Source organism: Corythoichthys intestinalis, chromosome 1 (genome assembly GCF_030265065.1).
Source record: "Corythoichthys intestinalis isolate RoL2023-P3 chromosome 1, ASM3026506v1, whole genome shotgun sequence".
Lineage (NCBI taxonomy): Eukaryota > Metazoa > Chordata > Actinopteri > Syngnathiformes > Syngnathidae > Corythoichthys > Corythoichthys intestinalis.
Genome location: NC_080395.1, coordinates 74,791,510 through 74,817,895, shown reverse-complemented (window position 1 = coordinate 74,817,895; position 26,386 = coordinate 74,791,510). Strand labels below are relative to the sequence as shown.

General features: G+C 39.0%; 1 protein-coding gene across 3 annotated transcripts in view; it reads left to right on the top strand.

Moving 5' to 3' along the window:
* LOC130922707 (E3 SUMO-protein ligase ZBED1-like) overlaps positions 1-26,158 on the top strand; it is a 64,055-nt gene extending 37,897 nt beyond the window's left edge. For 2 of the 3 annotated variants that reach the window (XM_057847674.1, XM_057847667.1), the window contains exons 3-12: positions 12,771-12,872; positions 12,951-13,211; positions 13,290-13,367; positions 19,881-20,076; positions 23,865-24,403; positions 24,617-24,761; positions 25,001-25,232; positions 25,316-25,435; positions 25,500-25,583; positions 25,696-26,158. In XM_057847674.1, the coding sequence (XP_057703657.1) occupies positions 13,337-13,367; positions 19,881-20,076; positions 23,865-24,403; positions 24,617-24,761; positions 25,001-25,232; positions 25,316-25,435; positions 25,500-25,583; positions 25,696-26,064 (1,716 nt within the window). In that variant the 5' untranslated portion in view covers positions 12,771-12,872; positions 12,951-13,211; positions 13,290-13,336 and the 3' untranslated portion in view covers positions 26,065-26,158. The remainder of the gene's footprint in view (positions 1-12,770; positions 12,873-12,950; positions 13,212-13,289; positions 13,368-19,880; positions 20,077-23,864; positions 24,404-24,616; positions 24,762-25,000; positions 25,233-25,315; positions 25,436-25,499; positions 25,584-25,695) is intronic. The other variant, XM_057847658.1, reaches the window with a different exon arrangement.
* The last annotated feature ends 228 nt before the right edge of the window (positions 26,159-26,386 follow it).

Sequence of the window (26,386 nt, the reverse complement as noted above, 5' to 3'; positions counted from 1 at the left end):
ATATTTATACACCTTTATTTACCTAAGGCCACTGGATGTTTTTTAACTGCTTTGAAAAATACAGGTTTTGTTGTGATCTTGTATTTATATAGTATATAGCTTTTTATAATGTATTATGTATTATAATATTTGCTGCCCCCTGCCAGAGTGTGGGCCATTTTGTACTAAAATGATTTTAAACTGTCAGTTCAAATACTGTGTTGGAGACTAGTACTTGCAATACTTAAAATGGAAATGCAAGAACTTTAAAGCACATATTTATCCTGTCTGGCAATTTACCCAAGGCCAGTAAATAGTGTTTTAAACTGCTTTGACAAAGACACGTTTATTGTGATCTTGTATTTGTGTATTACTTATAATTATATAATATTTGCTGCCACCGTCAGAGGGTGGGCCTTGTTTGCAGTAATTTAAAGATTTTAAACTGTCAATTCAAATATCGTATTGGAGAAATTGCATTACTTGAAATAAATCTATTGCAACTTATCAGTCCCAGTTCTTGTCTACAACACTGTCCAAAAATTGTCAATGCATATTCCAAATAGAATAACAAAATTAAGTCACCTGACTTTGTAATTATTACACCTGTTTATTATGAAGACCTGAAGTAAACAAGCAGTTACAGTTTGTCAAGAAGTTGTTCAAGTCATGTTTTGGTATTCATATTTTATTGACTTTTCATAACACTTGGGATCGTGTTTGTAAGAGCAGAGCAAACTGAAGTTTCAGCGTGCACTCTTCGCCTTTCCAACCTCTCAACGCTCCGATGTGGTGCGCTTGACCTCAGAATAACCCAAGAAGAGATATGGTGACCAATCGGGATGTGTTGTCAGCATTTCATATGCAGGTTTTCCTAGTAACACAACAGGTAGGTGATGAGGAGGAGTAGGTTAGCATTGCTACCGAGGCAGATTTACACAACAGTAAAGAAAAAAAACAAAAAACGTATTGAAACCAAAACGGATAAATCGTTCAACTTACAAGAGTAGAGATGAGGGGAATACACTCTCATTCCAGCAGAAATATGATCATAAGAAATGCTTTTCCGACGAACCGCTGCAATCCAGCCATCCGTCGTACCTTCGTGATCTGATATTTGGTCCTCCATGCAGGAAAACGGTGAAAAGTGAGTCCATTTTTCCTAACCCCTTTTTTTGTCGTAGGAGACGCTGTTGCACCCGGTAACGCAACAATAAGCACCCATATTTTCTTTCTAAAACACCGAAAGAGTTAGCTTAGCACTACCACACGTTACAATCCGCATTGACTCTGCCGGCCCGGAAGTGAATTATATTGCCAGCATGGAGGCGGGTCCAAACAATGACGTAGTACGTCCCATTCCCTATTACTTAGGTTCGCTAGGAAGGAAAAACTGGACAAACGATTGTCATTGAACTAAATGTGTTAATTGTAGGGTATAAATCTGATGTTAAACCTTTATCATTTGTAGTTAATTTGATGTTGCTGCTTGGTAAATTTTACTTGCACAAAGTGAGATTTTCAAGGTCTGTGCCATATTTTCGACTATTTCTTTTGGACTTTGAGTCTTATATAGTTACGCTTAAACATATGAAGAACAAGAAGAGTATTTGCACACTACAATATCTCAGGGATCTGTCATTGGCTGACTCTTAATGTTTGTATTTTTTTTTGTAATAATGTGAATACGGCAATTGAAGTGCCTTATGTTTGTGATAGCATTCTGCCACGACTCACGAGTAGTACACTATGTACAAAGTGCCTCAGTTATTTGTTGTCTTTTTTTTTTTTCCTCTTTTCTCATGTAGGTTTTGATGCTTGTCTTGCACAGTTTGTATCATGTGTGTATGTTATTGTTTGAAATTAAAATAAATAAATAAAAAAAATAAAAAAAAATAAAAAAAAAAGGTTCGCTAGGAAGGATCTCTACATCAGGGCCTTCCTGAGAGGTCTACTGCTTTAAGATGGCGGGTGTTTACAAACGCATGTAGTCCTTAAAACATGTTGGCAATGCAGCAGTGTCTGTCATTTGAATCTAGTTCTATAATATGATATCTACCGTGTCATGTGGGTGTAGTTTGTCGGCTATGGCTGCAGTCAGGTATTATTGGAGCCACCTAGCATCGCGGTTGCAACGGCGTCTTCCCCACTCCTGCTCTGCTCTCGTCCCCGTGAGTCCGTTTCTCTCAGACTTTTTTTTATTCAACCAACTTAGTAACGCATAGTAACGCACGCCTTTCCCGCCTCAGTAACGGTAACGGCGTTGCCAAGATGAGAAAAGCAATTAATTAGATTACTCATTACTGAAAAAAATAACGCCGTTAGTAACGCCGTTATATTGTAACGCCGTTATTAACAACACTGGTTATATAGTTACCGTAATTTCCGGACTATAAGCCGCTACTTTTTTCCCTCTCTGAATCCTGTGGTTTATAGTCCAGTGCGGCTTATTTGTTGATTTATTTGGGTTAATAGGTAACACCTTATTTGACAGCGGCGTCATAACACTGCCATAAGACCATCGTAATTATGATATGACCTTATCATGGCCATTAATGCATGCTTATGACAGATGTCATTAGGTGTCATCCGGCAAATTATGTCACTAACTCCATTTATGTCCAGCTCGGAGCTTTTACATAATTCAAAAGGGAGATAATTTGCCAGATGACACAAATGACATCTGTCATAAGCATTCATTAATGCCGATGGCTGTGTCATGTCATGATTATGATGGCCTTGTGAAACTCTGATGGCGCCACTGTCAAATAAAGTGTTACCAAATACCATAACTAGCAATTAAAGAAACAACAAGAGAAGTAACTGAAGAAATGGTTAGCACAGAACATGAATTTTGATTTGGTATTTACAACTGTAGTGGTGCAATGCATGCTAGAAAGCATGTTGGACGACAACAGTGTTGACAGCAGGTGGCAGCAGAGATTGACAGAGAACAGTGATGGCTAAATGTGTTAGGTTTTGTGTTTGTTTTCTCCTAGTGTGACTTGTCCCTGTGATTGCCCATTGATTTCACCTGATGTGCCTTCTCCTAGTCTATTCTCCTGTGCTCACCTGTTCCTTGTTGTCTCGTTACCCCTTGTCTGCTTGTGTGTATATAAGCTCCCATTCTCTGTTCACTCCTTGTTGCGTCATTGTCTATGTCTACGTCTGCCAAAGTCAAGACCTGTCCAAGCCCTCGTGTACCAGTTCCTCCGTTTAAGTAAGTTTTTGTTTGGACATTGCCTTTTTGATCCCCAGTCCTTTTGGTTGTACTTTGTGCTTTTGGTCAGTTGTTATTAAAACGTGTTTTGAGTTCTCCTCCACCTGCCTTGCTGCTTTTTGTTTCCCTGCAATTGGGTCCACACCACCTGCCTTCCCGCGGTTCCCTGACAAAATGAAGCTTCTTGAAGCAATGAAACTTTGCAGCCAATTGGTTCAAAGTTTCGTGGTAGTTTATGTGGTCTTATGACAGTCTTATGATGCTGCTGTCAAATAAAGTGTTACGGTTGATATCTTTTGGTGTAAATATCCCATAATACGGTGAGGACAGCTGTGGCTTATAGTCCATTGTGGTTTATCTATGAACAAATGCCGTTTTCGTGTCAAATTTGGTGGGTGGCGGCTTATAGTCAGGTGTGCCTTGTAGTGCGAAAATTACGGTATATACGTAGTCCCCACCAGTGTTGAGATCAAACCTATGCCTGTGGCCTGTACTACGAAGCCGGTTTTCTGGAAAAGCAGGGTAACTTCGAGAGTAACTTCATCACGTGCAGGTTAATTTCCCGGCTAACTGGGACTACGATAGGTGGATATGTTGAAACCAGGGAATGTTGCCATGGCAACACATGCCACACGTCAAACCTGGTCTTCTCAGACCTAGATCTTGCTTAACCCCCAGCTTTCCCATTATCCACGCTCTATTTAAACAGCACTCCTCCGCACGTGTCCCCTTGACAATTACAGGGTACCTGGACGACCCGTACGACATTGGCGCGCAGATTGTGAGGGGCTCTCGTCGGAGAGCACGGGTATTTAGAGCCCCGGATGATGTTCTCCATGAAAGATATAGATTTTCAGCTGAGGGAATTCGTTACCTGTGCCAGCTGACCGAGGTGGACGTCTCTAACTTAACCCGCCGAAGTCAGGCCCTCACAATCGAGCAGAATGTGTGCCTGTTCTTGCGCTATTTCGGCAGCGGACAATATATGTATTCCATCGATAATGCTGAATATCTGAGTAAGAACACGATATGCCGTGCGATTCGGAAAGTGGTAGGAATGGGGTATTGAAACACTTCAATTTGATTGCTGAAAATGCTATACAGAAACCTGTGTCAGCTTCGCTGAATGTAAATGAATGTGGAGCTTTGCTCTCATACGAGAAATATATTTTAACAAACCTTTCCAGTGTTATTTCGTTGTGTACTATGTACAGTGTGGACTTTGTGTTCCGGCACGTTACGATTTACAAATTAAGCACTGGTCAGTGGATTATGGTTTTGGATTCATAGTGTATTGCTTTTGTATGACTGAGGCTAAACAACAGAGAAAAAAAAGGCAACTAAGAGTCATAATGTCAGCACAAGAAAAAAATTATAATATTACAATAATAAAGTCATGAATTGCAATATTAAGAGGACAATCTCATAGTCTTACTTTTTAAAAATTGTTTGTTTGGCTCTAATGTTTTTTTTCAGTTCCAGTTTATTCACACATCATTCAAGATGTACAGTACATGCTCATGTGTAAGCAGTTCATATGGTAAGATGTGCGAAAAGGACACTTCAAAGAAGCCATTTAAAGCTTTTAGCAGGGGCCCGGTTGGACAGTATACACATACACCCCCCCCCCCCCCCCACACACACACACAACCACACACACACACACACACACACACACACACACACACACACACATACAATTAACTGTGTCAACTTCAAAATTCTGGTTCCATTGGATTTGATATGAGACACCTTAGTAATGTTATTCAAAGAATCAGATGTACATACATTGCTAGGAGAAAAGTTTTTAAGTATTTCTTAAAGATGGAGATGGAGTGTGACATTTTAAAAGGCAGCTGAAGAGCTTTTCGGATTTTGGTGTAATTTTACTAATATAAACTTTGGACGAGTTCGTCAAAACAACCATGCCATTATTAACTCGTAATGGCAAGGATAATTTTCGGGTTTTTTTTTTAGTTTTTTTGCACTCCGTTAATGGTCCCTTCTCAAACCCGGAAGTGTGACGTAGGCAACAGAACACTATCCACAGCTAACATAGCAGCAACAACGAAATCAATGATATTTCCACCAAAGGTAACCATTCAAGATCGCTCTTTCGTGACGCTATCGATGACAAAGGCTTCCAGGAAAGATGATCTACAATTAATCCCTACATGTTTGCACCTGAGGCGTCAGATGACAACGATTTACTTGACACAGCAGAAGCCGTCATGACGCCATTTGACAGCTCGACACTTCACAAACGGGAGAGTGGTAAACCTATGTCCAGCATCGTGATTTTTCTATTTGAGAGAATGCGATGACATGGTTGTATATATTTCTCATGCTCTCCACATAGCTGAAACTGATATTAGGTTATGGGACAGCTCCTACCCATCTTAATATGGTAAAGCTAGCCCAAATGTGGCTAAATAAATTATTCATGGTATTGATTTTCCAAAAAACTATTTTATTTTCCAGGTGTTGCTGTAAACCTTCAAGTAATTACCTTTCCAAGAGAATGCCTGTGTCGTCAGGAGATCCCAGAAGTGAGAGCCAAACTTGTGGAGGCTGAAGCACTGACAGGGGCATGAATTACATTAAAAAAATAAAACCATAAATTGTAAACAACATTGACATATTTTGTTGACTGATTAATGTATTATATTGGTATATAATATATTGTAATTATATTACATTCTGAAACAATATTCAATAGGCCACAATAATAACAATACCACCAGATTTATGTTGAATCAGCATCAGCTTTCACCGTCAGATTGTGACACAACATAGAAAGCTAAGTTATACCAAGCAAACAATGGCACACATCAAAGAACATAAACTTAGTAAGCAACACAAAGTTAGGATAGCACTGGACTAGCACAACATTGAAAATGATAATTGAAGAATTGAAAAGACTGAGAAGCAGTTTAGAGTGGGAAAAAAATGTACTCTTTTCTGTAGCATTAAGTGTCTTCTGTATACAAATATAAATCATCATAAATATTAAGATATGAAGGTAACTAGATTTTTCTTTTAAAAATGTGTTTTGTCGATATGACTAGTTTATGATTTCATTTAATCAAAATTTGCTACATTTATTTCTCCTAAGTCATCGTCATCTGATGTCGCAGACGGAAGAAATTCAGCATCTGGCAGGCCTCAGGATCTCTTCCGTTGTCATTGCTGGACACCGCATCACTTGGGTCATCATATGACTCAACCCACTCTCTCTTAAGTTCGGCAAACTGGGTGGCGACTGACGTGCAACGCTTTTTCATCGTGTTGAGGGTTTCCGCCGCTTAATTTTTTATGTTTTTGCTTCCTGAAAAAAAAAAAAAAAATTCACAGCAGCATGAAAATATAGGATGAATCCTAATTTTGATTTAAGAATTTTTAATACTAATTTCTTGGTGATCAAATAATAATGCCCCAGTTAAAGCAACATCTATTTGGCGCTATTGTTCCCTCTTCAAATAGGCAGACCTTGATGTTGATGCTGTAGTACAATAGTCATTTTTTTATTGAGATGTATTTGGTACATCATGGCCTGGCAGGTAGATTGTTTTATATGTAGGCTTTATATTTACCCTGTGACAGGCCAAAACTAACTAGCCAAGGACCTGGTGCTGGGGACATTTGAATTTACATAATACCTATTGATATAGTAATAAAATCACATGAGTAGACGACCTGTCAGCAAACCTATCTACTTATGACAGGCCAACAGCAACGACAACAAAAAAATGTCGCACTTCAACAAACAGGCAGTAGGATTTCCCCTCGTTTATCAACAGAAGTGCATCATATTTTAGAATCAGAAAAGCCAGTAAGGGTCTACTTACAGTACGTCTTCGTAAAACCAAAGTTGCATATTTGTAGGTTTTCAAAGCTGTCGTCGCTGAAATGATGAAAAGAATGAGCCGATTGGGGACCTGTACGCATGCTCACAAAACCGGTCCAAACCTTTGGAAGAGAAGGCTTTTTGGACCACTCATAGAGTCTTCCTGTCAACAATTCATCGCTACACATCGAGATGGCATGACAAATCTCGCGAGTAAAACCCAGAAAATGTTTGCAATATATGGCGAGGATAGCGTGGTGCTATATTTCCGTGTTCAGAGTGGTGGCGAGGCCCCCTGGAAGCTACGTCATCAGGTAGCGGTCGGCAGGGCGGCGCGTCCCTCGTTGCTAAGGTGTTGCTATGACCATAACTCAAAAACTACGCGGTCGATTATTATTATTTTTTTTTTTTCTGTGACTTTTTGAGACAGCGAATGATGCATTTAATACAATTCAACCGAGTAAAACAATCAAGAACAAAATCCGAAAAGCTCTTCAGCTGCCCTTTAAGTGTTTCGTTAAGTTCATTTCAAATCTGTGGTCCTCTGCACACAATGCTAAAACTTGTACACTTTAGCCTTCTGTTTTCCCAGTGTTTGGGCACGTATAACTTTTTTCTGCAGTATTTAAAGCTTTTTGTTAAATTAAGTTGGATATATGTTGCACCATATGATATTACAGTATTGTAAATGTGGTTCAAATTAAGATTTATACAGAATGAGAAGTGCAGAGAGAGGGAGATAATGTCTCAATTTAAAAACCAGAGCAGCATATTTTGACAGTTTATTTCATCAATGTTTTTTGAAATTAAGGTACTCATCAATATGGACCCCCAGGAATTGATTAGAATTGACTCTTTCAATGTTTTCTCCGTTTATGTTTAGGCAGGTTTGTTTAATGCAGGGGTGGGCAAACTATTCCACAAAGGGCAGCAGTGGGTGCTGGTTTTTGTTCATACCCATCATGAGGACAGCCTTTTACCAATCTGGTTTCTTACAAGTGCAATCAGTTGATTGCAGTCAGGTGCTTCTTGTTTCCACTGAAACCTCATTGGTTAAACTGTCAGTACTGAATCAGTTGGAACAAAGACCAGGACCCACTGCGGCCCTCGAGGACCGGTTTGCCCACCCCTGGTTTAATGGTTTCTTTTTTATGGGAGCGAAACACTATGTAATTTGTTTGATTGATATTTAGAGAGAGTTTATTACATTTTAACCATGTGTGCATTTTTTATAATTCACTATTTACGATTTGCTCAAGTGCAGTTGAATTTTTATGGGAAAAGAACAAATATGTATCGTCAGCATATGTTACTTTATGTAAAACGGATGATGAATTAACAAAATCATCAATGTACAGGTTGAAGAGGAGATGCCCTAAGATGGAGTCCTGGGGGACTCCATGGTTGATGAGTTTGTGTGATGATTCAGTATTCAACATACTGATGTCTTCCAGACAGATAACTATGGAATCAATCTAGTGCTAGGCCTCTAATCCCATTATGCCATGGGGTGTAGGTTTGGTCTCAACATTGGTAGGGACGATATAACAGCATAATCTGCATGTACACTTTTTGCTGGGGACGGGACATTAATCCAAACAGATCGGGTGAATGGGGGTCAGGGCCACATTTCTCACGAATATAAATCTAATTAATTGATAGGCTAAATAATCATCGCAAAATACTAGGGCTGTCAAATTTATCACTTTAACGGGCCATAATTCATTTTTTAAACTAATCACATTAAAATATTTAACGCATTTCATGCATGTGCGGAACGACCCACTCATGCATTGCCTCAAACAGACTACAATGGCGCCGTTTTATGTATATTGAGAGCTAAGAGGCAGAGACAAGCAAGTGGATTGGACACAGGCGTTCATTGGGGCCGCGCTATTTATTGGCATAAGCTTTGGCATCTCTTCCACAACAACAATAACTATTGTGGCGAGTGACGTGGGGAAAAATGACAGGAGATGATCTTTTTCTTAACACCCTGTATTGAACACAACGCAGAGAAGATACTGTATACCATGCCACCACTGACAGTGATGGTTGCCCAACTTCCCATCATGCATTTGGGCAGAACAGTTAAGTCGCTACAGTATTATTTACTGAAAGCACAACAAAAATAATATTCCTATCTCTCAAAAAAAAAATAATGTTCACAAAAAGAAAAGCGCTCAATGCAAAGAGAACTGGAATTCCCAATCAAAATAGCTATGCAAAATAATACTCAGACTTTGGTCAAACTCTATTCAAACATTTCGTTTAGCTCAACAAATACACTATATGGCAATATTTAATCACAATATACAATATACAACACTCAAATGAACATAAGGTGCAATGACCCTGGAAACTTCCGCGTCACTCGAGAGGCAAAACGCACTAGAAAAACTTGGCTAGATCTCTAACCCTAAAACTCGCCCTTGACACCTTGTGGTTTACTTCAATCACTACCTTCCACAATGGCGGGCTATTAGTTTATTTTTTGATTGACAGTTTTACAAATGTTATTAAGACGAAAACATACAAAGGGGTTTTAATACAAAATTACTTTAACTTGTACTCACATTTATCTTTTAAGAATTCCAACTCTTTCTATCTGTGGATCCCTTTCACAGAAAGAATGTTAATGATGTTAATGCCATCTTGTGTATTTAATTTTAAAATAAACAAATACAGTACTTATGTACATTATGTTGAATGTACTGTATATATCCGTCTTATCTTTCCATTCCAACAATAATTTTACATAAAAATATGGCAGATTTTAGAGATGGTTTGAATTGCGATGAATTATTATTTTTAAGCTGTGATTAACTCGATTAAAAATTCTAATCGTTTGACAGCCCTTATATATATATACACACAGAGGAGTGGTTAGGCCTATTTTAGGGATTTTAGGGGGGCTTAAAATATTCTTAAACCCTCCTAAATAATTTAGTGTTGTTTTATTTAAAAAAAAAAAAAAAATACAAAAAAATGCTGACATATTCACTATGAAGTTGCTAAGTATTAGTTTAAATCAATAATTATATAACCTGTCATTATTAACTTAAATATTATCGTAAATCTTACTTAATAGAGTAAGGTAGAGAGCCCCTTCCGTTCGTCACTATCCAATCCATTCCACTTGTTTATATAGAAAACGCCCACATCACTGGAAATCCATTCCGCGTTTTCCCTGTGACCGTACCGTACCGACATTGTGTGCATGTAGGGGTGTGTAGGTATGTGCGTGTGTGTATAAGGCAAATCTGCCTGACCAGATATTACCCAGATATTACTTAAATTCAAGTAATTTGTAGTATTTTTCAAGGTTTGAAATTACAGCTATTTTTGGTACATATGTGCACAAAATGTAATGTGTGCGACAAATATTTGGGAACAAACAATTACTGTGTTGTGAACGAAAGTAATGGCATTAGCCTCTATGATTAAATATATATATATATATATATATATATATATATACACACACATATATAAAATTGGTCTTTGTTAGCTGTTTGTGAAGTTTTGTGCTTGTACGCTACGTTCACTTACATCCTGTGTAACTCCCATAAGCCCCCTTGTTCTTAAAACCTAGTGACGCCCCTGGCCACATACCAAATATCACTTCTCCTTCTTGCTGCCTCTCCGTTTTTGCGCGATTTCGCCAATGCCTCCTCTGTCAGCTATGGAGGACCAGGAGTGCCAAAATTAGTGCTCAGGGTCCCATTTTCCTGCGTCAACGTGTTCTGCTAAGTCTAACATGTCTGTTATTAAAGCTCATGCATTATCGTGTTGTTATCGTCAACAGGAAGTGTCCCTGAAATATTCCCAAATCAACTGGGCGTGTCTTAGATCCGTATCGACTAGGCCTGTCGCGATAACAAATTTTAGTGTGCGATAATTTATCTCTTAAATTATTGCGATATGCGATATTATTGCGCCTCCCCAATTATTATTTTTTTTTTAAAAACCAATTTCCAATAACACAGCGAGAATACAGTATAAATGAATTGGTCAAGTACACCCATTTAAACGCGATAAATATTTACTCTTAAATTTAAAAATACTTTTTAAGAAATCACAACTAAAAACGATAGACCATGCCTCTTAGGTAAAAGACAACAACATTAATACCGCACAGAAGCACAGAATAAATAAAATGTGTTTTTCAAGGAAAAAAAGATAAAATTGCACTTAATAACTTAAGCATTTAGGCAAATGAAAACTTTTCCCCTCATAGCTTCCGCTATGGTGTTCCATAGGGATGCAACAATACAGTTAAGTCACAGTTCGGTACGATTTTCGATACGGGAGACACGATTTTTGATCCGATTCAATACATTTAATGCTCTGAAAATAAAAGAAAACAATTTTTTTTTTGTTTGTTTTTTTTTTGTTTTTTTTTTGCTAAGGAGAAAAAATTAAATTGCCATCATATAAACATGCATTTTAGTGCATAATATTTATGTGCTTACTTCTAACTGATCTGAAGAAATTTTGTATAAAAGTGCTGAGAACAATCTTCACTGTTTGTAAAGTGAGGCAAGGCACACTGTTGATTGCTACAGCTCTCTTAGCAGCTAGGTTTACTACATGAGCAAGATATATCCTATTTGTAGTCCGAATCCATCTGTATCACGTACTGAAGTAACAATATTTGCAGCATTATCTATAGTCACTGGTATGGATTGATTTGGCCTTCTTAACTTCCATTCAGTCATGGTGGTTAATTATTCATCGATGTAGTATATGGACTACGTGTCCCATAATCACTCTGGGCTCATGTAGCCAATGGCATGGGACGTAGCACATCTAGTCTGCTATTTCATATCTAGTGTGTGCACGCATAAAAAATTTAGCAAACGCCACAGTCACGTCTGCTCATTACTGCACAACACCAGCATATGACAATCGACTTTCATAAACAGGACGAGTTTGAAGCACAGCGCTCTTAATTTGCCACTCAATGTTCATAATGTCAGCTGTCCGTTGTCAAAGCGAGGTTGTTCGTAGCAGCCAAGTCAGTAATATTGTTTTGGCGGACTTCGTTGTAAATATCCGGACTTCGTTGTAAATATCCGGTGTTGTGCCGAAAAATAGCCGCCCCGTGTGAAAGGCCACCCCTGATGGGAGCGCCCACACATCAACAACACCGGCATGCCAGAGATGGTCCGCAGACAATCCGGAGCAATGAAGCGGCTGGTATAAGTTGAACAATATGATATAATGGGAACGATTGGCTCCGGCGCTATTTTTTGCCGGACCTGGAACGAAGATGCATTGTGCGTGGTAGGTAACAAGGAATCCGTACTTTGAACAGCATGTCTGCCGAACGCGCTCACGCACGTGCACGCGAGGCGATAAATCGCAGCGGGAAAATTACCGCCTTCATTTTTATTTATCGTGCGATAAATGGAATTATTGCATATTGCGACAGGCTTAGTATCGACCACAGCAAAGCCCCATTGCAATTTCAGCGCAGTAATCGCAGTTTTCTACTCATTAAAATTTTTGGTGAGGGGTACAGATTTGTTATATTTTTATATACTCATTTTGTGTATTAGTGTTAAATTAGTGTGATTTGTTGAATAAAATCTGTTTCAGTCTAATATAGTTTTTGGACTCGTCAGCCAAAATAAGGTTGAACACTGCATCGACTTGACTATTGTTTGCAAATTGAAAGATGTCATTCTATGTAAACGATTTGGGGTCTTGGAATCGCAGATGTCAGCCTCCGTCATCGTTCTGAGGACGGGGAGTCTGCCTCCACCAAAGAAGAAGAGTTGCCATACACAAAAGAGGAGGAAGAGTCCGTACCCATTCAAGGTCAGCGCAAGCAGCTTCAGATGAGGCAAATCAAAAGATTTCCTTCTGTGTAAACAATTTGCTGTCTTGGTCTTGCAGATGTCAGCCTCCCTCATCGTCCTGAGCACCAGGAGTCTGCATCCATCAACAAAGAAGAGTTGCCATACATAAAAGAGGAGGAAGAGTCCGTACCCATTCAAGGTCATCGCAAGCAGCTTCAGATGAGGCAAATCAAAAGATTTCCTTCTATGTAAACGATTTGCGGTCATGGTCTCGCAGATGTCAGCCAATCTCATCATCCTGAGCACCGGGAGTCTGCATGGATCAAAGAGGAGGAGGAAGATTTCGTACCCGTTGAAGGTCATCCCAAGCAGCTTCAGATTAGTCGAATAAAAAGATTTCCTTCTATATAAACAATTTGCGGTCTTGGTATTGCAGATATCAGCCAAGCTCATCGTCCGGAGCACCAGGAGTCATCATATATCATGGAGTGGGAAGAGTTCGTACAGATTCAAGGTCATTCCAAGCGTATTTTTCTTCTTTGAAAAAAGTTTTTTGTCTTTTTGTTTTTTTCTTTCTTCAAAAAATTCCTTCAATGGAAATGACTTGCTTTGTTCAAAGTCACATGTATGTATATGGCGGAAAACACAGACAAGACTGAAAAAGCAGTTTCTGCTCTTGCACTCCTCTTTAAAAGAAACTGCTGTATTTTAAACCAAAACAACTGTTGAGTTTGATAGAACAATATGTCTATATGCTGCCATAGCAGATTCATGGCGCATGAAGCCCCCGAACTATTTTTAATTTGTCTGTTTTACCCTGGAAACCCCTGTTTACAGACGACGTGCAACCGCTTTTGTTTCAACCCAGCCATATAACGAAGGTAATTAATTACATTCATCATTCAAAATGTCTGTCATTTTTAACTTAGAATCATTAATTGATGTCTAATTTTTCGCTTAATGGAGAGAAAAAAACTTTATTATTCACTCGCATATTTTGAACTTTTAAACAAAATGCGTCACAATGAAGAAATTGGTGTCTGTAGAAAATTCACGGATATCTACCTCATAACTATGGCTTATTTTATGGTGGCTAGACGGTGTGACCCAAAAGCACAGCAAAGAGAAGTCTGAAATTCAAAGTCCAAGATGTGTTTATTAAACAAAGGAAAGTTGGTGAGAAGTGGCGGCTCTGCAGTTTTCTTGAATGTGCTGGAAGGCTGGGTTTGCTCAGTATTGCTGTTGAGAAAAATAAGCACAAATGAGTTGCAAGGTGAGCAAAAGGGTGGCCTGTACTTTTACCATGCATGGTGAGGTGAAGCTCTGGCATCAAATGTTGTGCAGACCGGTCTCATATAGTGACAGGTGGTTGATTGTGGAGTGGAGGCAGGTGTGGTGATTGGTGACAGGTGTGCAGAGCAGAGTCAGAGGGGAGAATGTGAAGGTGATGAGGAGTAAGCCATAACAACTTAACTGTATTTTTTTTTGTTACTGTCGCGGATTTTTTCCGATATTTTAGATGATAAATAATCAATCCAAACAAAGAAAAATTGAAAAAAACGTTAAAAAGGGTAAATATATGAAAAAGAAAATCTCGACCACTCCTTGATGTCTGCTATTTCTGCATCTCGACCCTTGTTATATTACCATGTTTCACCCATAAAATCGCCCAAAAAATCCAGCTGTGGCCATTCACAGCTGTGTCTTGACACTCAGTGATACATGCTACATGAAGTTTTTGGATCGAAATAGAATAAGTACGTGATAATATCTCTTTAAAGTAATGGCATCTGTATTTCTGCTCTCGCGTGCTCTCACCTCCAGATATGGTTTTGCTGTTTAAAAAACATTTTTTATTAAAACATGCCCTCCTGTTCAAAAATTTTCTTCCCCCAGAAAATTGAAATTTTAAGCTTTCCAATGATGTATCACACATAAACGTATTTACCCCTTTAAAAGTTTTTTTTTTTTCCATTTTAAAACAGACAAATTAAAAATAGTTCGGGGGCTTAATGCGCCATGAATCTGCTATGGCAGCATATAGACATGTTGTTCTATCAAACACAACTGTTGTTTTGGCTTAAAATACAGAAGTTTCTTTTAAAGAGGAGTGCAAGAGCAGAAACTGCTTTTTTAGTCTTTTCTGTGTTTTCCGCCATATGTTTGAGCCATAATGATGCAGGCATTCCAGTACGATACGTGTCATGATTCTTGACCCACGATTCGATGCAAAAAACGATATTTTAAATGTGAAAAATATTTTTCTTAATTTACATTATAAACTAATATGGGAACAAGTCAACTGAAAATAAAATAATAATACTTACATAAATACACCCTTCAGGACTGAACGGGCCCTCGCAATCTAGCGCAACTCGGACGTCACGCAACTCGGACAGTGTGCAGGTCAGAGTGGTGGCAGATCCTCCTCTCTAATCATCTCATTAGAACCTAACATGCTCGAAAGTCGCCTCTTTACATTCACACACCTAAGAGATAAAAACCCCTATTGGAGAGAGCACTACAAAAAAGGAGCCACTACTAAGCTGTGCAGCGAAGCCCTTATTCATAACAAAAATGAATCTTCTTACTGGGCCAATTTGACCAAGTGTGCCAAATTCTGTGGCTCTATAAGCTGCCTGAGTCTCTGAAAAAAAATATTTCCTTTCAATGGCGAACAACAGGTCGTCACGGCAACAGACAGAGACATGTGGATATGGGCCGTAAAATAAGTATTTCAAAAGGTCTTGAAACTACAATGACCAATCTGAAAAGAACTGGACATGTATTGGAAAAATGAGTGACTTTCTATTGCCACTAGTTGGCGCTGTAGGGTTGATGCAAATGACCCCTACAGGACCCTTCAGAGTATGACTCAACAAGCACGAGATGTTTGGCGCAGATATGTTGTAGATCTTCCAAGTTATGATTGTTCAAAACTTGTGGTGAGATGAAATCGCTTCAGTCATGTTCACTTTTCCTGTTGGACCCTTCCGCTTCAACCAAACCTCAGTATTTTTCATCAGGCACCTGAACACATGTCTTATGGCTCCCCTGATGCAGGTTTCAGGTGAATAGATTTTTTTCCTTGGAGGAGGAGCCTGTTTCATTAAAAAAGGCATTTCCTGTTCCCACTAGGGGGCGCAAGGCCTAATGGGTAATATTTCAATGCACTCGTGTTAAGGGTGGGATCCCGCACATACATGCCAGATATGAAAAAGATTGAACGTTGTGTCAAGGAGCTATTAGTCATTTACTGAATTTGTCATTTTGCTGAAAAAATGGCCGACTTTGGCACCACGCCCAGGTCAGACCCATGAATGAAAACGCACCATTTTGAAAATTTTAGATCTGCTATGTCTCCTGAATAGTCTCACCAATTTTGAAGATGATCCAACTAACTCCTTCTGTGACAAGGTCTCAAATGTGCACCCTGTTAACCCTTTAACACCGACGTGTCGGCAGCGACGCGTTTACGCATATGGTCTTTGAAGCTTCGTCATGCTGTAATTATGTCACCTACGTGCCGCTGGTTGGTCTCGTTTGAAAGTCTGGAAGTTGATGTCCACACCAGTTTTTATTTGAAGTCAATAAGCCTAGAAAAACGGGAGATAATTTCATTTGAGTTTTATAGTTTTGTTGCACTCATAAATATGCATTAAAACGCTGCAAGGACCTTTTATCCATCTCCATATTTCCATCATTTCTTGTCCTTTTTCAAAACCGAAAGCAGCACAAAAGACTACATATCCCAAGAGCCATTGTGATGTCAAGAAGGACGAACCGAATGTGATCATTTTCAATAAATTTTCGAGCGAGGCGCCAACTATTGAAAGAGAGGCATGCGAAGCAAGCAACGGCCGGTGTTGTGCCGAAAAATAGCCGCCCCGCGCGAGCGACTTTGAAACGTGCAGAATTAATCTAAAACTACATTTAGCGCAAGCTAATGCATTATTTCATTAACTCAAGAAAGAAGATGAGCCGTATTTGTCGTTGTTTTCTTGGGATGAGTCGGCGTCTCGGCGAGTAGACGTGACAGCAGCGCACAAACGGCGAAAGAGTAGGCTGTGTGACGTTGTGTGTGACGCAGCTCCGTGACCTGTTCAAGAAGAAGCTTTATTGAGTGCGCAAAAAAAAAAAAAAAAACTTTTTCGGGTCGCATGCCTGAAAATTTTTAATTGAACTGAACTACTTGTCAATATTTTTTAAAATACTTTTTTTCAATGTTATATATATTTTTTCTTCACTACAATCTTTTCAATTTTTATGTAGATGTGTGTTGGAGAAGCTTGATTGCATGTACGTATATACTTTTGATAAGGTGATGGGTACAACACCTAACTTCACAAAGAGATATCCTCCAAACCCTTTTTGTGTTAGATGATATATATAACTTTTTTCTCACTATTTTGCACAGTATTTAACCTGTTTTGACCATAGTATGTGTAAAGGCCAAAAATGCCTATGACCATACCTGCTGTTTGTGTTGAATTAATATTATCAAGCTTCAAAACGGTTGGTCGAGCATGTTTGGTTGTCAATGGGACATCAACATTACAAATTTTGAAAAAAGATTTTGTGATTTTTATGTCTTTTTGGGTCCAAAATGTGGATTATAATTGGTCAGTGAAGAAAACAACAGTTTAGACATGAAGTTCAAGGTGTCCTGAAAAAAAGGACCCAACTTGGCCATTGTAAACAATTTTTTCTTTGAAATATAAAGGCAACATCAAATGCATGCAAATTTGGCCAAAATAGGCATAGGTGTTAAAGGGTTAATTGATAAAAATTTCACCTTCGATCCAAAATATCCGATTTCCTGTTGGGTTTGGAATATGGGTTCAAGAGACTTTTTGGAGCAGTCTTGCACAAGGTATCGACTCCCCAAATTTCATTGCTCTACGTTAAAAGAACCTAATAGGAAACGCCTTTTTGAGCCATTTTGTTACATTGTTTTGTAACGTCACAAGATAATCGAAATCCACGCAAAGCCGCATGTATGTGCAAAATTTGGTGAGTTTTCGTGCATGTTCAGGCCTCCAAATGTAAACTATACTACAAATGGATAAAAAAAAATTCACATTCGATCCAAAATACCCGATTTTTGTTGGATTTGGAAAATGGGTGCAAGAGACTTTTTGGAACAGTTTTGCATAAGGTTTGGACTCACCAAATTTCATTGCTCGAGGTTGAAAAAACCCAATAGGAAAGTCCTTTTTTAAAACTCCTTTCTGCCGCCACTAGTTGGCACTGTAGAGTTGATGCAAATGACCCCTACAAGACCCTTCAGGGTATGACTCTCAACAAGCACGGGAAGTTTGGCGCAGATATGTTGTATAGCTGCCGAGTTATGACTGTTCAAAGTTTTTTGCGAGACAAATTGTTGACGGTCATTTTCACTTTCCTGTTTGGACCCCTCCGCTTCAACGAAACCTCAATATTTTTCATCAGGCACCTGAACACAGGTCTTAAGGCTCCCCTGATGCAGGTTTGAGGTCAACAGATTTTTTTCCCTTGGAGGAGGAACCTGTCTCGTAAAAAAAAGCATTTCCTGTTCTCACTAGAGGGCGCTAGGCCTAATGGGTACTATTTCAATGCACTCGTGTTAAGGGTGGGATACCGCACATACATGCCAGTTATGAAAAAGATTGAACTTTGTGTCAAGGAACTATTAGTCATTTACTGAATTTGTCATTTAGCCGAAAAAATGGCCGACTTTGGCACCACGCCCAGGTCAGACCCGTGAATAAAAACGCACCATTTTAAAAACTTATGATCTGATATGTCTCCTGAAATCTTACCAATTTTGAAGATGATCCAACTAACTCCCTCGGCGAAAAGGCCTCAAATGTGCACCCTGTAAATCGATAAAAATTTCATATTCGATCCAAAATAACCGATTTCCTGTTGGGTTTGGAATATGGGTGCCTATGCTTTTTTGGAGCGGTGTTGGACAAGGTATAGACTCCCCAAATTGCATTGCTCTACGCTGACAGACCCTAATGTTATAGGCCATTTTTAAAATGTCAAGGGGGCGCCACTGAGCCATTTTGTTACATTTTTTGCAACGTTGCAAAATTATCGATATTTACAATTTTCCGCACGTATGTGCAAAGGGTCCAACAGGACAAGTGAACATGACTGAAGCCATTTCGTCTCACCACAAGTTATGAACAGTTATAACTTGGAAGATCTACAACATATCTGCGCCAAACATCTCGTGCTTGTTGAGTCATACTCTGATGGGTCCTGTAGGGGTCATTTGCATCAACCCTACAGCGCCAACTAGTGGCAATAGAAAGTCACTTGTTTTTCCAATACATGTCCAGTTCTTTTCAGGTTGGTCATTGTAGTTTCAAGACCTTTTGAAATACTTATTTTACGGCCCATGTCCACATGTCTCTGTCTGTTGCCGTGACGACCCTTTGTTCGCCATTAAAAGGAATTTTTTTTTTTTCAGGGACTCAGAGCCACAGAATTTGGCACACTTGGTCGAATTGGCCCAGTTAGAAGATTCATTTTGGTTTTGAATAAGGGCTTGGCTGCACAGCTCAGCAGTACCTCCTTTTTTGTAGTACTCTCTCCAATAGTTTTTTTTTTTTATCTCTTAGGTGTGTGAATGTTAAGAGCCGACTTTCGAGCATGTTAGGTTCTAATGAGATGATTTGAGAGGAGGATCTGCCACCACCCTGACCTGCACACTGTCCGAGTTGCGTGACGTCCGAGTTGCGCTAGATTGCGAGGGCCCGTTCAGTCCTTTTTGCAGGCCTAGTTTCATATTAAAACCCCTCTTAATGTTTTTGTTTTAATAAAATTTGTAATGTAAAAAATGTAAAAACAAGTCACTGAGTGCCGTGTATTTGAGTCACTGCGCCAGCCTTCCTCTAACCAGTCAGAACAAGGTGAGTACAACAATAAATTACGTCTGTCTTCTGGTGTAATTGAAGAGGCAGACAAATTATACTATTGTTAATGTGGCTGGTCTACTCAAATATCAAGCTAATGTTGGACCGTTTACTTTTTTTAGACACTCGACCTGATGTTAGCATTAATGCTAACAGTAGCCAGGCAGTTGACCAGACTCCGCAATCTGCTCGTCCGTTCACCATCGCAGCCAGAGGAAAGATGTCGGCGCAACAAATTGAAGAGTGTCACAGAAAGGTTACAGCATATTTTGTGAAAAGGCTGCATCCCTTTTCAGATGTGGAGTCACCAACCTTTAGGTTAGTTAAGCAATAATTATTGTAGGAGCCTAAATAATGGTTTAGTTAATAATCATGTTAATTGTGATTTGTTTGATTTCCAAAAACAAGCTTGTGACATCATGCTAGACGACATATGCTGAAGGATTTGTGTGTGCGAAGTGCGAACAGAATGCGCTAAGGCATAATAATGAGGAAGAGAGCCACACGTTTTGACCTCTCTATCGATCTATATAATGTTATGTTTTAACGTTCAAAGTGGGTAATTTCCACCGTGCGTGTGAGAACTGCATATATATGTTACATATATACATACATATTATATATATATATATATATATATATATATATATATATATATATATATATATATATATATATATATATATATATATATATATATATATATTTACAGTGCCTTGCAAAAGTATTCGGCCCCCTTGAACCTTGCAACATTTCAGGCTTCAAACATAAAGATATAAAATTTTAATTTTTTGTCAAGAATCAACAACAAGTGGGACACAATCGTGAAGTGGAACAAAATTTATTGGCTAATTTAAACTTTAAACCCCCTTGCGTTAATACTTTGTAGCGCCACCTTTTGCTCCAATTACAGCTGCAAGTCGCTTGGGGTATGTTTCTATCAGTTTTGCACATCGAGAGACTGACATTGTTGCCCATTCTTCCTTGCAAAACAGCTCGAGCTCAGTGAGGTTGGATGGAGAGTGTTTGTGAACAGCAGTCTTCAGCTCTTTCCACAGATTCTCCATTGGATTCAGGTCTGGACTTTGACTTGGCCATTCTAACACCTGGATACGTTTATTTTTGAACCATTCCATTGTAGATTTGGCTTTATGTTTTGGATCATTGTCCTGTTGGAAGATAAATCTCCGTCCCAGTCTCAGGTCTTGTGCAGATACCAACAGGTTTTCTTCCAGAATGTTCCTGTATTTGGCTGCATCCATCTTCCCGTCAATTTTAACCATCTTCCCTGTCCCTGCTGAAGAAAAGCAGGCCCAAACCATGATGCTGCCACCCCCATGTTTGACAGTGGGGATGGTGTGTTCAGGGTGATGAGCTGTGTTGCTTTTACGCCAAACATATCGTTTTGCATTGTGGCCAAAAAGTTCAATTTTGGTTTCATCTGACCAGAGCACCTTCTTCCACATGTTTGGTGTGTCTCCCAGGTGGCTTGTGGCAAACTTTAAACGAGATTTTTTATGGATATCTTTGAGAAACGGCTTTCTTCTTGCCACTCTTCCATAAAGGCCAGATTTGTGCAGTGTACGACTGATTGTTGTCCTGTGGACAGACTCTCCCACCTCAGCTGTAGATCTCTGCAGTTCATCCAGAGTGATCATGGGCCTCTTGGCTGCATCTCTGATCAGTTTTCTCCTTGTTTGAGAAGAAAGTTTGGAAGGACGGCCGGGTCTTGGTAGATTTGCAGTGGTCTGATGCTCCTTCCATTTCAATATGATGGCTTGCACAGTGCTCCTTGAGATGTTTAAAGCATGGGAAATCTTTTTGTATCCAAATCCGGCTTTAAACTTCTCCACAACAGTATCTCGGACCTGCCTGGTGTGTTCCTTGGTTTTCATAATGCTCTCTGCACTTTAAACAGAACCCTGAGACTATCACAGAGCAGGTGCATTTATACGGAGACTTGATTACACACAGGTGGATTCTATTTATCATTATCGGTCATTTAGGACAACATTGGCTCATTCAGAGATCCTCACTGAACTTCTGGAGTGAGTTTGCTGCACTGAAAGTAAAGGGGTCTAATAATATTGCACGCCCCACTTTTCAGTTTTTTATTTGTTAAAAAAGTTTAAATTATCCAATAAATGTTGTTCCACTTCAGGATTGTGTGCCACTTGTTGTTGATTCTTGACAAAAAAATTAAATTTCATATCTTTATGTTTGAAGCCTGAAATGTGGCGAAAGGTTGCAAGATTCAAGGGGGCCGAATACTTTTGCAAGGCACTGTATATATATATATATATATGTATATATACACAGTTGTAGGTTCCAAATCGTAAAAAGCCCCAGGTCGACGCTCTCTTCGTCGCTCGTTCTCCTCACATGCACGCTGGAAATTATCTGCGTTGAACGTTAAAACATATAACGTTATAGAGGGAGAGAGAGGTCAAAACATTGTGTGGCTCTCTTCCTCATTATTATGTCTTAGTGCATTCTGTTTGCATTTCGCACACACAGATCTTTTAGCATACGTCGTCAAGCATGATGTCAAAAGCTTGATTTATGAAACGAAACAAATCCCAATTAACATATACTGCTCACAAAAATTTAAGGAACAAAGTGTATATATGGTAGGTTTTGTGTTTGTTTTCTCCTTGTGTGACTTGTCCCTGTGATTGCCCATTGCTTTCACCTGTGTGTGTTCTCCCAGTGTATCTGCATCCACCTGTGTTACCCAGCTGTTCCTCGTCTCGTTACCCCTTGTCTGCGTGTGTTTATATAAAGACCCAGTTTTCTTGTCACTCCTTGTTGCGTCATTGTCAATGTCAGTGTCTGCGTCAAAGTTGAAGTCCTGTCCAAGCCCTCGTGTATTAGTCCCTCCGGTAAAGTAAGTTTTGTTTGAACCTTGCCTTTTTGATCCCCAGTCCTTTTTTTTGTACTTTGTCCCTTTGGTTAGTTATAATTAAAACGTTTTTTTGAGTTCCCTGCCTTGCTGCCTTTTTTTTTGTTTCCCTGCATTTCCACACCACCTGCCTGCCCGCTCATTCCTGACAATATATACATGGGACCCTGTGGATTATACACTGCTCACAAACATTGGAACAAAGTGTTCCTTTAATTTTTGTGAGCACTCCTCACAAAAATTAAAGGCTCACTGAGCGGTGTGTATATATATATATATATATATATATATGTATATAAGAGCTGTTAAAATTATCGCATTAACCGCGGTAATTAATTTTTTTGATTAATCACGTTAAAATATTTGACGCAATTAACGCACATGTCCCGCTCAAAGTATTCTGCCTTTTGGTAAGTTTTACAGCAAGGCTTTTTGTGCTGTACAACAGCGAACTCTTGTGGTCGCTTTGCGACATGGTTTATTATTTTCTTGCCAGTTTATTATGGCTGCACGACGTCTCGGGCTGATAATGTTGTGGTTATATGATCCTTGGACAAGATTTGTCCGTAAGTATGGTTGTTGTAAAAAATGTACATATTATGTTAGTAAGCGAAATGTTATATTTTTTGTATGAGACGCTTTTTGTTTGTTTAGTGAACCTGTATAGCGTGCTAAGCTAACGTTGTTGCTAATGCAATGCTTGTGTACTTTTTTTTTTGTAGTTTTACGACGGTCTAAAGAGGACAATGGTTTGAGGCCATTTTATTAATAAATCAGATGAAAAAGGAAGAAGTCTAATTATTAAGGCGTCGTTCACTAGCTGTCTAGCTTTGGAAAAAGTAGACGCTTTGGAGTGAGGACAGCATAGACAGATTTAAATGACAGTAGAGTGAAATGCCCACTACAGTCCTTATGTACCGTATGTTGAATGTATATATCCATCTTGTGTCTTATCTTTCCATTCCAATCCAATTCCATTTACAGAATATATATATAATTTACAGAAAAATATGGCATATTTTATAGATGGTTTGAATTGCGATTAATTGCGATTAATTTTTAAGCTGTAATTAACTCGATTAAAATTTTTAATCGTTTGACAGCCCTAATATATATATATATATATATATAATGTTATTAATGTATTGCTAATCAATAATCTGCCTTGAACAAACGTAACAGTGACATTGTTAATATTTTGCAGGGACATGATGAAAGCTATCAACCCAAAGTACACACCTCCCACCAGGGACGACTTGGCGAATAAATTAATCCCATCTTGGTATGAAGTCGAGAAGGCCAAAGTGATTACAGAGCTCGGTGACGCTGGTTCTGTTGCGCTCACATGTGATGGCTGGAGTAGCAATGCACGGGACCACTACCTTACCATCACAGCACATTATATAGTGGAGGGTAAAATGCAGCAAAAAGTGTTAAAAACAAAAGCTGTGTACAAAGCTCAGACAGGTTGTGTTGTGGCAGAGGAAATGGGGGACATTCTGTCAGAGTTTGGCATTTCTGACAAAATTGTCGCAACCACTGTTGACAAAGCTGCCAATATGGATAAGCGGCTGCATGTTTTGAAACTGTGCTGCTTCGCCCACACACTCAATCTAGCAGCACAAAGTTTGTACTCCCTGAATGCAGTGACTCAGTGGGTGGCCAAGATCCGAACCATTGTTGTGTGGATGAAGAGGTGCTCGATGGCCAAAGTGGTTCTCCGGGAAAAACAGCAACTTCTAAGTAAGAAACAAGTCCACTTCAGTTAAACACTGTGCATATGTGTATATGTAATGACTTAAATTTGTGATCATAATCATGGTCAAAGAATATAGTAGATTCTTTGACACTATATTCTTTGACATTCTTTGACATATTATTTTAATAGTTACTGTTTGTTTTCTTGGATGGAAATTATCAGCTAAATTTTTGAAAATATTTTTTTGTTTTTATCAGAAATGCCCCAACACTCACTCATACTTGATGTAAGAACGCGATGGAATTCTCTGTATCTAATGCTGGAGCGATTTACGGAGCAGTACCCTGCAATCCAAGCAGCCAGCTTGGATCAACGGTTGAGAAAGAATATGGAAAGGGACTGGTACGAGATGGAGAAAATGAATAAGATATCTAGTCCTGATATGTGCAGCTTTGAGTCTTTGAGATAATATTTTGTGTGTAATAGTATTTTTAATTCAAAGAGCAATATAAGAGTAAATAAACTAAAAAGAGTGATCAAATAGTGAATGAGCTAATTTTGAGAGTGCATATGTTAGGTGTTTTGCTGAGAGAAAAAAATTTGAATATTTCTAAGACCGATCGATATGCTCTTTTATACAGGCTTGCTCGGCTGAATGAGGAAGACTTCCGACAAGCGGAGGATTTCATCAATGTCATGAAGGTTCTGTACACATCAACGGTATGCGTGTCTTCTGAGAAGAGCCCCACATGTGGACAGATTCTGCCCATTCTCCACAAGCTGGAAGCACACCTGAGTGTGAAAGAAGGAGACACAGTGTTTATATCAAACCTTAAAAAACAGGTGTGGGCAAACCTGGTCAAGCGCTACCAGGTACGTGACTAAGGCAGGCAGCTGGAAAGAAATGAATAGTGGCTTGACCATACATTTGAAGTATACCTATATGTGTTTTGCAGGACAATGACATCAGGACATTTCTGCAAGTGGCCACTGCATTAGATCCAAGATTCAAACATAAGGTGGATGACGTTGTCTGGGCTGAAATCCTTAGAAAGCTGAAGCTGATGGATGAGCAGGTACAATGTCATTATGCACAACTGCTCTTTTAAGCTATTAAAGATCTAATCATGTTCTTTGTAGTCAACAGCAGAAGATTGTGCAGATGACGTCGCCATGGAGGGAAGGCCTGACACTATTGAAGTGGAAAAGAAGGAGGAGGAAAGTGTAAGTGTATTGTTTCTGAAATTATAAAGGCAGTCAATCCTAATAATGATCCCGCCTTTGGATGATTTCCCCTTTTACTGAAAATACTAATGCATCTTGTTTTTTTGTTTAGCAACCACCTGCGTGCAAAATATCCAGAAAGACCCCAATGGAGGAGCTTTTCGCAGAGGAAGAGGCAGAGAGCAAACTTTTACAGCAGAGCTCTATGTCCATCAAAAAACGGGCGGACATTGAGCTAAATATGTACCAGGAAATGCCACCAGCTGTTTTGTCTCAGGACCCTGCTGCATGGTGGTGGAACGAAAGACAGACATTTCCTCTAATGTCAGATCTTGCCTTCTCGTATTTATGCGTTCAGGCTTCGTCTACACCTAGTGAACGTGTGTTCTCCACTGCAGGAGACACTATTTGTCCGGAACGCTCATGGTTACTGCCTGAGAAGGCCGATATGCTAATTTTCCTGAACAAGAACTGTTTCTGATTTTTTTTTTTTCTGTACCCGCTACTCTCCACCAGGTTACCCCATTAGCGTATAGTATAATGTAGAATTTGTTTTGTGTATATAATGTGTTGTCCGTGAGCTTTAGAAAAATAAACATTGTTGTGAAAGTGCACTCTTGTGGAAAGAAACTTCATCACATTCAAGTTCAAAGACTAATATTTATATGCAAGTAAAAAATAGCCCTGTGAGAAGTTCATATAATTTAAAAAGTCGAGAAGACACAAACAGAACTGTGCAATAAAAAAAAAAAAAAAAAAAAAAAAAAATATATATATATATATATATATATATATATATATAA